We start from the raw sequence: 16,260 nt of genomic DNA, 5'->3' as shown, positions 1-16,260 counted from the left end.
CTTTTGAGTATGTGTCCCACAGATTGCCTTGACATATTTGAAGGTTTCCTACCGAGATGAGTGCTGTATGGGCTTGGCGTCTCGGCCTGGTGGGTAAAGTTCTGTCTTTCGGCTGGGTCGACATCGCGCAAGTGAGTATTATGGGTCTGTTTGGATGTTCAGAAAATGAGGTATTGCATTTGTTCAGGGTTTTAAAGTATCAGTGATGAATTTGGTTGTGATCACGATAGGCGTGGCCTATATTTAAAGAGGGAAACTGTGAAGTTTTGCCTTTCATATGTGCATATGAGAGACGGAGGGACAGTGTTTGGTTGGTTGAATGACTTATGGAGGTCTGACGAATTGTACCAGTGTACATTTTGGGGAAAAAAAGGGTAGTCTATTCAATAAATCATTCATTGTTGCCTGCTGTCTAATAGGGGGACATGGTCCTGCCTAGGGTCCTGTTGTTTTCTGAAGCAACGAAAATTGGCTAGCCAGTGTGTGAATGTAGGCCTACTGTGTTTGAGTGTTTTTGCCTATCTGCCTGTGTGTGTGTGTGTGTGTGTGTGTGTGTGTGTGTGATAGGGGCAATGTGAGAGGATGACTGTGGAAATGGGAAGATTTAATGGTTTAAAATTCAGCCTAAAATTAAAATGGAGTTATGAGAATGCCTGAGACAGAGGTATACCTAAGAGGTAAAGTAATACATTTTAATCACATAATTCTCGAGACGAGAAAACGGAAATAGTTCCAAAAATAGGGATAAAACTAAGGAAGTGAAACTAAGAAGTGAATAAGAGTACCTACAGAATGTGTATGGGGTACATATGTCGCGATGTATACTGTTTGAAAGTGTGAGTGTACACATGTGTATGAGTGGAAATGCTCAAATTTGTGAAGAACATTTTTTTTAGGCCTGTAGAAGATATTTCGGTGCATTTATGGACAGTTTATTAGTTTTTGGTGTGCTGAAATCATAAGATATTCTATTATAGATATTGTTCTGTGTCATATGTGGAGTTGAAGTAATCCTGATAAAATAGCAGGCCTATAATAGTTAAGTCTATTAACTACATTATATAACTATATAATATAATTATATATGTGGGGCTGAAGTAATCTTGATGAAAAAGCAACTACAAAAAACCTCATATGGTCGGTTGAGTGTCTGATTAGGTTAATTTTATGTTAGTATGGGTTTTTCGAACTCAAAACTTTGATCAGTGACTGTCTAAGGTAGAGACTTGTTTTCCTTAACATGGCATGATAGCTTGCCCAGGGGGGGGCTATTCAGTATTCTACGGCTCCCTGCAAAGGGCGTTGTCGCGAAATTTTATCTAAATTCTCCAGGCAAGCCATGCCTGATTAGTAGGCCAGGATATGGCCAGGATATTGTTGTTGTAAATCGCTCTGGATTGAGAGCGTCCTTTCAATAGTATATTGGACAGTGTGTCAATTAGTTTAGTAAGATTGTGAGATAAAGATAACTTGATTTTGTTAAATTGCGGATCTACTATGTGCACGAGGCATGTTGTTTAAATTGTAGTCAGTTTGAGAAAAGCGAAGAGAAGTAGGAACATAAAGAATAGTATGATGTTAATGTTAAACTGTTTAAGGTTTAAGATAAAACAGAATGGAAAAATGTTACGGAAGTATAGTAGAGAATGTGGCCGGGATTATAAGTACCTCAATAAGATTAGGATCTAGGAACATAAAAATAGGCTGAAAATATATCACTGAGTATGATGTATGCAATCAATGCATTCAAAAGAGCTGAAAGAAGGAAAGAAGAGTTTTATGGACTCATAATAGTGATTATTGTTTAAGTTGTTTAAGTTTGCCATAACCATAGTGTTAGGGTTAAATTAAGGACGTAAAATGTGGCTCGGGTGGTTTGTGTAATATAGGCTGTCGTAAAAGCAGGAAAAGATGCAAAGGAATGTGGAGTGCTTCACCCCATGCGGTGCAAAATAATGCTTGGAGGTAGTGGTTTGTTGAAATAATCAGTTGAGGAAGAAACAGATGGTGTTCTATAGGGACCTTAGGTAATTGTCTGGTAGAGAAAGAAATTAAGTAAGTAATTATTATATCAGGTTGGGTAATCTACAGTATGTCTTAAAGTGTAAATCTGCAGTATACAATTTTTTTAAATCATATATATACCAATGTAACCCATTATGGGTGGGATGCTAAATAGGAGCAGCACATTTAGTGGGCATTGTTTTTTTAAATAGCTTAAATTAGTTAAGTGCATTGTAGACATTGTCTCTATCAGAATGGGGAGCAAAACGAAATTTGGGTAGATAGTAACCACAGTAGCATAGTCTATTAACTTCACTATGAATTATAGTGAGGGGTTAAGCCCTCATGGAAATTAAATTATAATGATACATGGTATTGTTACAATGCCTCGTTCTGATACAGCTGAACATTGGTCTTATACATCTTAAAAGAGTTAAGTAGTAATTGCATGTACATTCTCCAATTAAACAAGTATGCCAAATGCTATTTGCCCGGTATAAGAAATGGGGCAGCGCTTGTGATTAGCAAAGTTGAATAGCATGTGACAGAGATATGACATTATTTGAAGGACAGGAACCCAAAAAGTTAAAATACGGAATAGAACATAGCGGCTATGGTTGCAAACGTTAGTGTGCAGTGGATTGCAATATTATGCAAAGATAAGTGTGCAGCTGTCAATAAAGCCTCATCGTTCTGTTGGAAAGAGGATACCACGGTCAAATTCAACCTGCTGGTTTTGTTTTTTTTTCCAGTATGAGGGGGTTGATACAGCAGAACGAACTGAACTGAACATTGGTCACTAACATGGACATTGATGCACTGACATCGTGAGATGGAACATTATGGCAAACAGTGATGTGAAAGAGACTGGGGATTTCTGGGAAATCACTGGACACTGGGAGTTCGGGATCTGAAGGAAACAGATTCTTGAACCCAACACGTTTGTGACAACTGAGTGCGACAACTGAGTGCAAGAGAAGCTATTTTTGTGACTGACTGTGTGGTTTTCTCTGCAGTTATGGAGGGGTGAGGTTGAGCTGACAGATGAACATTGATCAAATGATAGTGAGTACAGAGTTGTACGGAGTTGCGTTTGTGATTGTAGCTGCTATAAAACAAAATAGGTTGTATTAACTAAAATGTAGTACTGTGCTGTTGCAAGACCATTATCTGAGTTCCTGTGACATGGTTAAAATAGAGACAATAAAAACTTTTCTGAATGTTAATGAGTTTACAACATGGTCAAGGCAATAAATCCCCAGTACTATGATCAGCTGCTCAGAGGTCGTAGCCTTGCTGAGCCATAGGGTCATAGGGCAGGAGCCTATCCCCTGTTTCTGTAGCGTGAGGCAGCTTGATGTACAAGTACACCCTCTGGACATGACGCTAGTATGTCGTAGGTGCTTGCCCAAATTCAACCCTTGATGCTGAGTGTCAAGTGGGGAGGCATTGGGTCCCATTTTCACAGTCTTTGGTATGACCCGGCCGGGGATTGAACCCCAGCCTCACAGTCTCAGGGTGGACACTAACCACAAGGGAAGAATTACGTGGTCAGAGTTTAGATACTAAAATACTAATATAAATTAGTGGAGTTCAATAGTACAGTACTAAATAAGTAATAAGTAGATGGACAGTTGGTTCTACTAGTACTAAATAAGTAATAAGTAGATGGACAGTTGGTTCTACTGCAGTCATATAGGTCATGTTGAGTTAAAATCTGTAGAAATGTAGGCAGTGTACCATTAGTCAAATCTCTATATTGTATCGTATCGGTTAGATAATTAATTAGGATGCAAGTACAGTAAGGATACATGACGGTTTTGATCGAAGCTATATTGTGCTGCACTAGGACTGGTGAATTTGAATTAGTAAATGGAATGGGAGAAGCGGAAAGTGTTTTCGCATATCAGATAGTGGTGATATTAGTAAGGAGGTTACGGTCTCTGAACAAACAGAGGCACCACTAAATTCTAGCCCAACCATTCAATACAGTAGTAAGAGCAATTATAAGCTGTGCAATCGTCATCTAAATAAATAGTAAGAGCAATTATAAGCTGTGCAATCGTCATCTAAATAAATAAATAAGTATATGAGCAGGAAGAGAAAAAAGACACTGACGTCAGGACAAGAAGTAATAGTGATTAAATTATTTCTATTGATGTATTGGCTGTATGAGTTGAATTTAAGACATACTGTACTGGGATAACCTGTTTACATGATCAGATTGTGATCAAGGCTGGGCTTAAAAATGATAAGGATCATATTGATGAGTTACACATTGTTCGATTAGCTGTAGGGTCCAGTAGGAGGCTGTATACCACGGATTGGATGGAACCTATAAAAACATTACATGTACCTCTGCTGGTCTGTGAGCTGGTGAGTTTTGTAATACTTAATGTAACTGGATATAGATTAATCCGTTCTATATGAAGTGTCATAATCCTCTAGATGAGGAATGGAGAAAGTATAGGAAGATAGTCATCATAGTCTCAGGAAGACAGGGAATAATAGTGAACCACAAAAGATGTGCTCTTCTTGCCAGGTGACTAATGAATTGTACATTGGTTAAACGTTGTTTAATGTGCTCCTAAAATTGAGCTCTAGAGATGCACGTGCAAAACGCATGGTAGTTTAAAAGTTAAAAGTTCCTGTGTAGTTTTGATTACACTATTGATTTGAGTGTCATTTGTGAACTTTAATACTAGAATAGAGTGCTATAATGGTGCATTCACAATAGGATGAAGTCTGTGGTGCTTTTCGCTGTATTCTCGGAAGGCAGTAAAATGAGTCCGCGGTGAGGCCTGTGAGTAAGATTCTAGATGCCTGACTAGTCTTGTTTCGGGGGACGCCCCGGAAATAGACAAAGTACGGAAATACAATGTGTTTCCTGTATAAATGTTATGTTCTGATCCAGTTTTCTGATTAGGTCCAAGGAGGAGGAGGCGGTTCAAGATGCATGTTGTATCATAAGATTGATTACTCACATGGTTGTGGTATGAAGTACTAACGGAAATTACTAATCTCTGATGGGAATTAAAGTTGTGCATGTGCGCCGGAAATGGTTATATTGCTGTGTTTACAGGAGGAACGTATCATTGGATTTTGGGAATCAAATCTGTGAGTATTACATGGATAAAATATGCATCATCTATCATCTTGATGTTCTGAAGATATTTTCTATGTGCATAGAAATTTTACCTGCTGTATGTTGTATAGTAGAGACATAAGGATGTATTCAGAGATAGGGCTGAGTGATAGTTAGTGTAAGCAACGTGGGTATAGAATGAGCTCAGTTCCATATGGGTTCTCCATCCGAGGCGATACTTGTATGGGCACATATGCTTACTGAGTTAGGGGTCAGCTGGTAGCCAGCTGTAGACATTGGAAAGGTAGTGGACTAGCCATAAATGAGATCCAGCTAAGATAAGAAGTTCATGCAGACCCCTAGGCTTTAATTGCACCCCCAGTAAAAGGCTCTGTTCTCACAGGCTGAGAGTAAAGACTCTGAGAGAGAGCTTTAAATTAAATGCCACTTACTGTACACCTTCTGTGAGTAAGGAACCAACCGTCTATAAAGTACAACTGACTGGTATATACATGTGTCCATGTTAATATGATTTATCATATTCCCGTCATATTACAAAGTGTTGAGTCCACCATCAACAGTAATAGGTAGAGTAGGGTGTTTTTACAAATTGGTTTGTAGTGTGTTCCTTTCAGCTCCATGATGATGAGAAGAGTCTTGAGTCTTGAGAGTTTGGAAAAACATGACAGCATGGCTTAGGAGATGATGATGATGTGACTAGTCTGCTACTATGACGTCTCCACACTGATGTTCCTGAATGAGGAGTTATGTGCTGTTAGCACTCTGGACTCTGGATTGTGCGATCATGTGCTCTGGATTCTGTGATCATGCTTCGGAAGCTGCGTCACCTGTGTGGTGACATTGTCTGGTCTTTCGGAAAGCTGCAACGTGTGCGGCTGTTCTGTCAAAATGGCCAATCTGCAAGCTCGCAACATGTCTGGGCCCTGAGGATGTGATGAACATTGGTGCTCTGTGCTTATGTTCCGTGAAGGAGCGAAAGAGACTTTCGGTTTTGTTTGCTCTGTGTGGTTTTAACTACATGGGACCTGCAGTGCGCTGTCTGTGAAGTGTGCAAGTGGACAGTTCTGAATGGACACTCTCTGGTGCTGAGATGTTTTCTTGAGTCCGATGTCTGCAACGGTTGTTGTATGTTTAATTTGGCGTTGCCTTATTTGTTTATTGTTGTAAAACCATTGTGTCACTGTATATCGTAGGCTGTAAGGTGTAAGCGGTCGCTCTATGACGATGAGGGCCATGTAGGAATTTTGCCTGTGTATCTAACATTTTGTGTTCCAGGTTTTTGCCTGCATCTGCGATGTACTGATAAATGGTGTTTATGAGTTTTTAAATGTTTAAAAGTGGGGTAATGTCGTGGAAATTTAGGGATAAACATTGTAATAATACTCCAAGTTACAAGCTGTTTTCTGTCCGGCTGTTTGTTTATGATGCCACTGCCCCATTTGGTGAATGCCTTGAGGCTATCTATATGTTGGGGGTTGTCTGTGTGGGAGCAAGCTATATAGGCTGTTGTTTCTTGTCATTCTGGGAGCCAGACTGGGGTTTCCATGCATGAACACGTCATGTAAGTCTTGTCTCCTTACTCGAGTAAAATCCTTATACTATATAACTCTGACATTTTGTGCTGCCTCATTATTCATTGTTTATGAATTGTCTTTTGAGTATGTGTCCCACAGATTGCCTTGACACTGGCCCAGACAACGAGGCGGGACTTCCCCCCTTCTTCTTCGTTGGTTTTTATTTTGACTCGAGTGGGGGACTGTAACGGTAGCCACGCCCCTCAGAACATGCGCGACTTTATGGTCATTTCTTTTATACATGGGACCATAATTTTCCAAAAAGAATATTATGACATTAGAAATGAGACTTTAAACTAGTGACTGGAAGCAGAAAGTATTCATGACCATGTTTATTAAGGTAATACAGTCTAGGTGAAGTTGGGCCCAAATACATGGACTTCTATGGGGCTATGGGTTTTTTTGAGCCCAATGATAGCGCCACAACAGGCCATTATATGAACTTTCATTTCCTTAGTGGCTTCACAAAAAATCTGTCTGACTGCCCCCCTGGCACAGACACAGACACAGACACGCACAGACACAGACACGCACGCACACACACACACACACACACACACACACACAGAAACACACAGACACACACACACAACTGCGTGAAAACAGGAGTTAACGGTCAATTATGGGCACTAGATTTGCCCGTAAAGCTAAGTTTAGCAGCATATACAGTAATATACAGTAATATACAGTTAATATACAGTAATATACAGTAATATACAGGTGTGACGGTACATTTCGGGAGTTTACCAGAGTTTATTGGAAAGTTTATGACGTTAAGCTGTGTGTGTGTGTGTGTGTGTGTGTGTGTGTGTGTGTGTGTGTGTGTGTGTGTGTGTGTGTGTGTGTGTGTGTGTGTGTGTGTGTGTGTGTGTGTGTGTGTGTGTGTGTGTGTGTGTGTGTGTGTGCGTGCGTCTGTCAGCGGGGGCCAGTGACCCCCCTCTCTCGGTGGTCCGTAAGTTCGTCCACCTCCTCGAGCAGAGCCCGCTCGACCTGACCGAGGAGCAGGAAGTGACACGCCTGCGACAGGAAGTGGTCACCAAGATCCGCTCCAATCAGACGATGGAGAAAGACCTCAACCTGATGGACATCAAGATCGGCCTGCTGGTCAAGAACAGAATTACACTTCAGGTGAAACTATAGCACCACCTGGTGGTAAAGAGCAGAATGACACTGCAGGTGAAACTATAGCACCACCTGGTGGTCAAGAACAGACCACATATTAATATGATTTTTATGATTGTTAAAAGTCTGACGTGACAGTAACAATGATTGTGATTGGTCTGCGTCCAACAGGATGTGGTGTCTCACAGGAAGAAGATGAGCAGTAAGAAGACGAGGGAGGAACTTCAGTCCGGAGGCGGAGCGGCGGGAGGTCTGGGACTGAAGGGGTTAAGTAAAGGAAAGAGGAAACGACTGGAGGCCTACCAGCACCTGTTCTACTTACTGCAGGTATAACCCTGGTTACTGTAGTAACCTACCAGCACCTGTTCTACCTACTGCAGGTATTACCCTGGTTACTGTAGTAACCTAGAGTTATACTATAACCCTGGTTACCGTAGTAACCTAGAGTTATACTATAACCCTGGTTACCGTAGTAACCTAGAGTTCTACTATAACCCTGGTTACTGTAGTAACCTAGAGTTCTACTATAACCCTGGTTACTGTAGTAACCTAGAGTTATAGTATAACCCTGGTTACTGTAGTAACCTACCATCACCTGTTCTACTTACTGCAGGTATAACCCGAGTTACTGTAGTAACCTAGAGTTCTACTATAACCCTGGTTACTGTAGTAACCTAGAGTTCTACTATAACCCTGGTTACTGTAGTAACCTAGAGTTCTACTATAACCCTGGTTACTGTAGTAACCTAGAGTTCTACTATAACCCTGGTTACTATCTCTCTCCCAGACCCAGCCCTCCTACCTGGCCCGGCTCATCTTCCAGATGCCTCAGAACCGCTCCACCAGGTTCATGGACTCGGTGATCTTCTCTCTCTACAACTACGCCTCCAACCAGAGGGAGGAGTTCCTGCTGCTGAAGCTGTTCCACACCGCCCTGGAGGAGGAGATACGGTGAGTTGACCTCTGACCCTGGAGGAGGAGATACGGTGAGTTGACCTCTGACCCTGGAGGAGGAGATATGGTGAGTTGACCTCTGACCCTGGAGGAGGAGATATGGTGAGTTGACCTCTGACCCCCGACCCTGGAGGAGGAGATACGGTGAGTTGACCTCTGACCCTGGAGGAGGAGATATGGTGAGTTGACCTCTGACCCCCGACCCTGGAGGAGGAGATACGGTGAGTTGACCTCTGAAAACCATGGGTATATTTTGTGTTAAAAGAATTTTCCCAAAAACGCGGTCTCTATTCTGAAAATATGCATCCATGGGCATCAATTGTGTAAAAAGTACCGCCAGGCGGTCTCGCCTGCTGCTGAAACGTACAGTAACGTACAGTAACCCTGAACCCTGGAAGTGGTGATCAAATGGCCGTGTTTGAAAACGTGACTTTGGTCGATTCTTTATCCCCGTCAATAATAGAGAAAGAACCACACTGAGATTATTTTCGTTGTGTGTGTGTGTGTGTGTGTGTGTGTGCGTTGCATTGTGTGTGCATGCGTGCGTGTGTGTGTGTGTGTGCGTTGCATTTCGTGTGTGTGTGCGTGCGTGCGTGCGTTCCCCAGGTCCAAAGTGGACCAGCTGCAGGACATCGTCACAGGGAACCCGACGGTCATCAAGATGGTGGTCAGCTTCAACCGAGGGGCCCGAGGTCACAACGCCCTGAGGGCCCTGCTGGGGCCCGTGGTCAGAGAGCTGCTGGCCGATACGGGCCTGCAGAGCCTCAACACCAGCCCTGTGGACGTCTACAAGGCCTGGGTCAGTTGGTCATTTAAACCTCCTTCTACAAGGCCTGGGTCAGTTGGTCATTTAAACCTCCTTCTACAAGGCCTGGGTCAGTTGGTCATTTAAACCTCCTTCTACAAGGCCTGGGTCAGTTGGTCATTTAAACCTCCTTCTACAAGGCCTGGGTCAGTTGGTCATTTAAACCTCCTTCTACAAGGCCTGGGTCAGTTGGTCATTTAAACCTCCTTCTACAAGGCCTGGGTCAGTTGGAGAGCGTTTACACCTTACATTAGATCTTTGGCCCGCGGGATGATATTGAATTAGTATTATAGAACTGGCTCTCTGGTATATTGCACGGAACCACCATAATACTACAAGTCCCACAATGCACTGCAAGTGTCAACTTTCAGCTATACCCCTCTCCCCAAAAATGGCCCGTGTGTTGAAACACAATCCGGCCCTCGACTTGTACCAATTTCTTTATTTTGGCCCACTGTGTATTTGAGTTTGCATACTGTCTTGAGATTGAGATTCAATTTATTGTCAATGTACAGTACAAGTACAGCACAGCGAAAAGTTTTTTCGCATCTCACCAATGGTGCAAACATGTCAGTAAGGAGGATACATTATTTACAGTAGTAACAGTATTAACCCATTCTGACCGGGCACCCATTTTGGTGTTGGCATCATGTTATGCTTTAGCTATTGAAAAATAGCAGATCTACAAGCTCGTATCGCGCCACCGAGTGGCGCGATACGAGCTTGTAGGTCTGCTATTTTTGAAAAATTCGAAGAACGACTGACATTTTTAGAATCTGATCTCAGGTCAGAATGGGTTCATCAGACCAGTATGAAAACCTCGTATGAATCTGATCTCAGGTCAGAATGGGTTAAATAAGTAAATAATTATATGAGAAGAAGAAGAAAGACAGATCTGTCCATATTGCACGTGGCCCTTATTGCACGTGGCCCCGTGCACAGTGTGCTAAACTAAGGTCCAGAGACCATGTTCCACAACTTAGTCCAGTGGTCACACCACACGAGTCCACATAGTGTTTATAGACTAGGATGTGTCCAGAGTCTGGAATACGTGAAGTGGATTTAATTAGACTTACAATCAAAAATGGAAAGAAGTCGAAGTCCAGATCATGTAAAAGTTCAAAAGTGTTGAGACACAATCACGTGTTTAATACAAGAGCGCTCCTGGAGATGCACAACACCAAAGTATCATGACAACTCCCCATCACAGGTTTTTCCCTTCTCTTATACACCTCGAGAAGCACGGAAAGAATAAAAATACATATGAGGGTAAAGCAACAGGACACTCCTTTAACACATGGCCCTATATGGCTAACACATTACATGAACAACCCTTATATGATGCTGTCCTGGAATAGGTCCTTGACTGCTGGCTTACTACATGCCCTTACATGGTGTTGCCTTAGTCTACTAGAATAAACACAAATAGGTCCTTGACTGCTGGCTTACTACATGCCCTTACATGGTGTTGCCTTAGTCTACTAGAATAAACACAAATAGGTCCTTGACTGTTGGCTTACCACATGCCCTTACATGGTGTTTATTCTAGTCTACCAGAATAAACACAAATAGGTCTTTGACTGCTGGTAACAGGTGGAAGGGTATTTTCTCTGTCAACAATTAGCTCACATAGACTGAAATGTCATTTTCCCATTACATACGACAGGGATGGTGGATGGGTTGGCATACCCTGCATTAGATTAACCAGTCCTGTAGACGTCTACAAGGCCTGGGTCAGTGTGGCGCCCAGGATTCCATTAGATAATTGACACTGGGTGAAAAAATGTGTTCCAAAGTTTGTGGGATTAAAAATGTAGAGATAAAAAAAGAAGGTCCATACTAAGAAGACATACAGGCACAGGTTACACAGAACTAGACCTTTAGAACAGTTTTTGAAACGACCCCTATCTCTGCTGGGAAGGTGACACACTATGTGTTACCGTGCTTTTGAGACTCCATCATGGCCCATAGCACTTACTCTACCCTAGATAGCACTTCTGTAGACTTAGATAGCATTTGAAACAGACTTATAGCATGTTATGTAGACAGCACTAGAATTGCATTGTATATAGTCATAGCACGCCATAGTACATATGTATAGCATAGTAGTATATATTATAGTATTATAGTATAGTAGTATTATGTATAGTTCATACGTATAAGTTTCATTATATAGATATTCCACTGTTACTTTCTTAGCTTACGCATGTTTCATGATGAATGTTTTTATGTGATGTATTCCCATGCTTTTGTTCTTGCTTAATGTAAGTCGCTCTGGATTAAGAGCGTCTGCTAAATGCCTAAATTGTAAATTGTAAATTGTGGTCCCTTCCAGGTGAACCAGATGGAGACAGAGACAGGTTAACATTGTGAAACGTGGTCCCTTCCAGGTGAACCAGATGGAGACAGAGACGGGAGAGGCCAGTAAGCTGCCCTACGAGGTGACCCCGGAGCAGGCCATGTCTCACCAGGAGGTCCGCACCAGACTGGAGGCCTCCAGCCTGGCGCTGCGCTACGCCACCGATAAAGTCCTCACCTCCATCACCTCCTCTCTGGACAACATCCCGTAAGTCACTTAACTGAACCCCATCACCTCCTAGAGAGCACAGCGCGTAGCGCGTACACTGTAGACTAGAGCGTAGCGTAGCGTCTAGCATGGCGCTGCGCTACCGATACATTTCTGACCAGTCAAGTGGTTCCCAAACTGTTTCATGTCAAGGACGTTTTCCCGTCGTTAGTTATACAGTGTGCTCACGTCTCCTAAACCTCAAGTACCACAGACGAAAAACTGTCGAGCTTGTAGATCTGCTATTTTTGAAAAATCGAAGAACGACTGACATAGAAACATAGCTTTTTTCAGAAAACAGTCAGGATGTAGAAGACACTTTTTTTTAATCTGATCTCAGGTCAGAATGGGTTAATACAGTATGGATAAATAGTGTGGACTTAGACTGTTTTTCGTCTGTGGCATTCGTTTAATCTCATTAGAACAGTTCAGTTCTCCTCAAACTGTTGTTTCGGGAGAACCGAACTGTTCTATAGAGATGAATGCTGAACACGTTGGACATCAGATCGAATGGCAGTGATCATTTTGTACCACTAGATGGTGCTGTTTAACAATGCATTGGAGGGTGAAGAACCCAATGATTCTGCAATGCACACACCCAAGTCATTCCAGTAACGTGTGTGTGTGTGTGTGTGTGTGTGTGTGTGTGTGTGTGTGTGTGTGTGTGTGTGTGTGTGTGTGTGTGTGTGTGTGTGTGTGTGTGTGTGTGTGTGTGTGTGTGTGTGTGTGTGTGTGTGTGTGTGTGTGTGTGTGTGTGTGTGTGTGTGTGTGTGTGTTGTGTGTGCAGCTATGGTATGAGGTACATCGCCAAGGTTCTGAAGAACTGCCTCCATGAGAAGTTCCCTGACGCTACCGAAGATGAACTACTGAAGGTACATTAATGTATTCATTCATTCATGTTCCTGTGTTTGTGTTTGGATGGGTGGATCTGGGGCTAATCGATATCAGGGTTAGATCAGTTATCAGTTATCAGACGGATGTACCCGTGGCAAAGGACTCAGTCATGGCCGGGACATATTTTATTTTATGTTCTGGTTAACCCATTCTGACCGGGAACCCGTTTTGGTGTTAGCATCATGTTATGCTTTAGCTATTGAAAAATAGCAGATCTACAAGCTCATATCGCGCCACCGAGTGGCGCGCTACGAGCTTGTAGGTCTGCTATTTTTGAAAAATCGAAGAATGACTGACATTTTTAGAATCTGATCTCAGGTCAGAATGGGTTCATCAGACCAGTGTGTGTCCAGTGGAAACCTCGTACGAATCTGATCTCAGGTCAGAATGGGTTAACAAACCATTACAGTGTTCTTGTTTATCATGAGTTCCAATTTACTGAAGTTCAAGTGTCCAGGTGGTCTTCACAATAGAGCGTCGCAGTCCCTCCCCCTTTCAGAACAACGAGTGGCCCAGTCCCTCCCCCTTTCAGAACAACGAGTGGCCCAGTCCCTCCCCCTTTCAGAACAACGAGTGGCCCAGTCCCTCCCCCTTTCAGAACAACGAGTGGCCCAGTCCCTCCCCCTTTCAGAACAACGAGTGGCCCAGTCCCTCCCCCTTTCAGAACAACGAGTGGCCCAGTCCCTCCCCCTTTCAGAACAACGAGTGGCCCAGTCCCTCCCCCTTTCAGAACAACGAGTGGCCCAGTCCCTCCCCCTTTCAGAACAACGAGTGGCCCAGGAAATGGTTCTCCATTCATTTTCTCCATAGGCTTTCCATAAAGTATTTATTTAAAGACGGTTATACGCCGCGGACAAAGCCAACTCGGATCGTGACAAATCATGACAATGAACACAATGTTTTGGGGCCGATCAAATAATTTATAAGAAGAAAAACAACAAAAAAGTGTTATATTAATAACCTGCCGTTTTGTTCTACTTTCTAATGATTTGTTTGGCCCAAAACATTGTGTTTATTGTCATGATTTGTCACGATCCGAGTTGGCTTTGTCCGCGGCGTATAAACGTCTTTAAATAAATACTTTCTGAAAAGTCTATGAGGAAAATGAACGGCGATTTATTTTCCGGGTCTCTCGAGGGGGGGGGGACTGCGACGCTCTATATGTGAACAGAATTATTACAGATCGTAGGTAACCTGCTGTACTACCGCTACATGAACCCTTTATATTAATATTAATATTACAGATCGTAGGTAACCTGCTGTACTACCACTACATGAACCCTTTATATTAATATTTATATTAATATTAATATTACAGATCGTAGGTAACCTGCTGTACTACCGCTACATGAACCCTTTATATTAATATTAATATTAATATTACAGATCGTAGGTAACCTGCTGTACTACCGCTACATGAACCCGGCCATCGTGGCGCCCGACGGTTTCGACATCATCGACGTGTCGGCCGGGGCGGGGGGGCAGCTAGCCTCGGAGCAGCGGCGGATCCTGGGCTCCGTCGCTAAGCTTCTGCAGCACAGCGCCGCCTACAGGCTGTTCGAGGGAGAGAGCGACGCACACATGGCCCCCATGAACGAATACATCAGCGCCACCTACCACAAGTTCAGGTACGGCAGTCACGTGACCTCGCATGAACGAATACATCAGCGCCACCTACCGCAAGTCCAGGTACTGCAGTCTGTACCATCATCATCATCATCACGCTGGCTTGTGGTGGAAATTGCTTTGTCAAAATTATCATTGTTGCCACGCACCTGAAGTCCTGACGTAACTCGCTCATCCCTTCGATTCCCCTGAAGTCCTGACGTAACTCGCTCATCCCCTCCATTCCCCTGGTTCTAAAGTCCTGACGTAACTCGCTCATCCCCTCCATTCCCCTGGTTCTAAAGTCCTGACGTAACTCGCTCATCCCCTCCATTCCCCTGGTTCTAAAGTCCTGACGTAACTCGCTCATCCCTTCCATTCCCCTGGTTCTAAAGTCCTGACGTAACTCGCTCATCCCTTCCATTCCCCTGGTTCTATAAGGGACATGCCAGCCACCCGTCAAAGAAAAACTAATTTCGGCTGAATATATTTGTGACCTTATTCTTTCAGTCATGACCCTCACTTCATGACCATATATAGAGTAGGAACACTTCATGACCATATATAGAGTAGGAACACTTCATGACCATATATAGAGTAGGAACACTTCATGACCATATATAGAGTAGGAACACTTCATGACCATATATAGAGTAGGAACACTTCATCACCATATGGTGAGAGTAGGAACACGTCTGTATCGATGTATCGATACGTATCGATTATTTTCCAACTGCCTACTGTACACACAATGGAACAATAACGTAAAGCATTGAAATGGGCGTGGCCAACCTGCTGGGATGACCATATATGGACATACCGTAGCGGACTCATCGTGGCCTCACCGCTATGACATCACCGCTATGACATCACTCTAGCCAGCAGGATAAAAAGCACAGCAGCCTCAGATTAAACGAGAGACCAGATTAAACCAGAGTCCAGATTAAACCAGAGACCAGATTAAACCAGAGTCCAGATTAAACCAGAGTCCAGATTAAACCCAATAATCAACAACATTCTTCAAGACTCCTCCGGCCAAGATTCAAAGAGCTCCAGAATCTAGAAGTGAACTAATTCGGCTCTCCTTTTCCATTGGCCCTCACGTCTCCTACAGAGCAGGAAACCAACAGGTTTACTTCAAGTCACCGTTAATTAACTGTGGTGTTAAATATGTTGTCCTGGACGTTGCATCAGAAAGGATCACCAAAGGAAGATGGTGCTGCTGTAGCCGTGAGACACCAGCTGTACTACTTTGGAATGAACTCTGAGGAGAACAACGAGGATCAGATTGATGTGCAGGTCTTCAACACACTGACTTTACGCTGGAGGAAGGTGACCCCAGTGACCTCTGGAACAGGAGAACCTCACCTTGAGGTTCCCTCCAGATGCTACGGTCACACAGCTGTGCTGATTGAAGATACCGTCTACCTCTGGGGAGAGATGACTAACCCAGGTTATAATAACTGCAATGTCCTTTATGCCTTTGATGTTGACGCCCACACATGGTTCAAACCACAGGTTTCTGGGAACGTTCCAGAGGAGAGGATATACCACTCAGCCTGTGTGTTGGGGAAGGTCATGTTTATCCATGGAGGATTGGCCCAGACTGGATTCACTAATGACATCTACA

The 16,260-nt window shown here is 43.2% G+C and overlaps 1 protein-coding gene across 1 annotated transcript in view; it reads left to right on the top strand.

The window, feature by feature from the left end:
- iqgap2 (IQ motif containing GTPase activating protein 2) overlaps positions 1 to 16,260 on the top strand; it is a gene marked incomplete at its 3' end in the record, with an annotated part of 79,009 nt that overhangs the window by 47,423 nt on the left and 15,326 nt on the right. The window contains exons 23-29 of the mRNA XM_080785211.1: positions 7,604 to 7,812; positions 7,978 to 8,133; positions 8,594 to 8,757; positions 9,367 to 9,559; positions 11,956 to 12,131; positions 12,919 to 13,003; positions 14,412 to 14,653. Of these exons, the coding sequence (XP_080641337.1) occupies positions 7,604 to 7,812; positions 7,978 to 8,133; positions 8,594 to 8,757; positions 9,367 to 9,559; positions 11,956 to 12,131; positions 12,919 to 13,003; positions 14,412 to 14,653 (1,225 nt within the window). The remainder of the gene's footprint in view (positions 1 to 7,603; positions 7,813 to 7,977; positions 8,134 to 8,593; positions 8,758 to 9,366; positions 9,560 to 11,955; positions 12,132 to 12,918; positions 13,004 to 14,411; positions 14,654 to 16,260) is intronic.

This window comes from Protomyctophum bolini (genome assembly GCF_963924005.1).
Source record: "Protomyctophum bolini genome assembly, chromosome: 16".
Taxonomy (NCBI): Eukaryota; Metazoa; Chordata; class Actinopteri; order Myctophiformes; family Myctophidae; genus Protomyctophum; species Protomyctophum bolini.
This window is presented reverse-complemented; position numbering and strand designations above follow the sequence as displayed.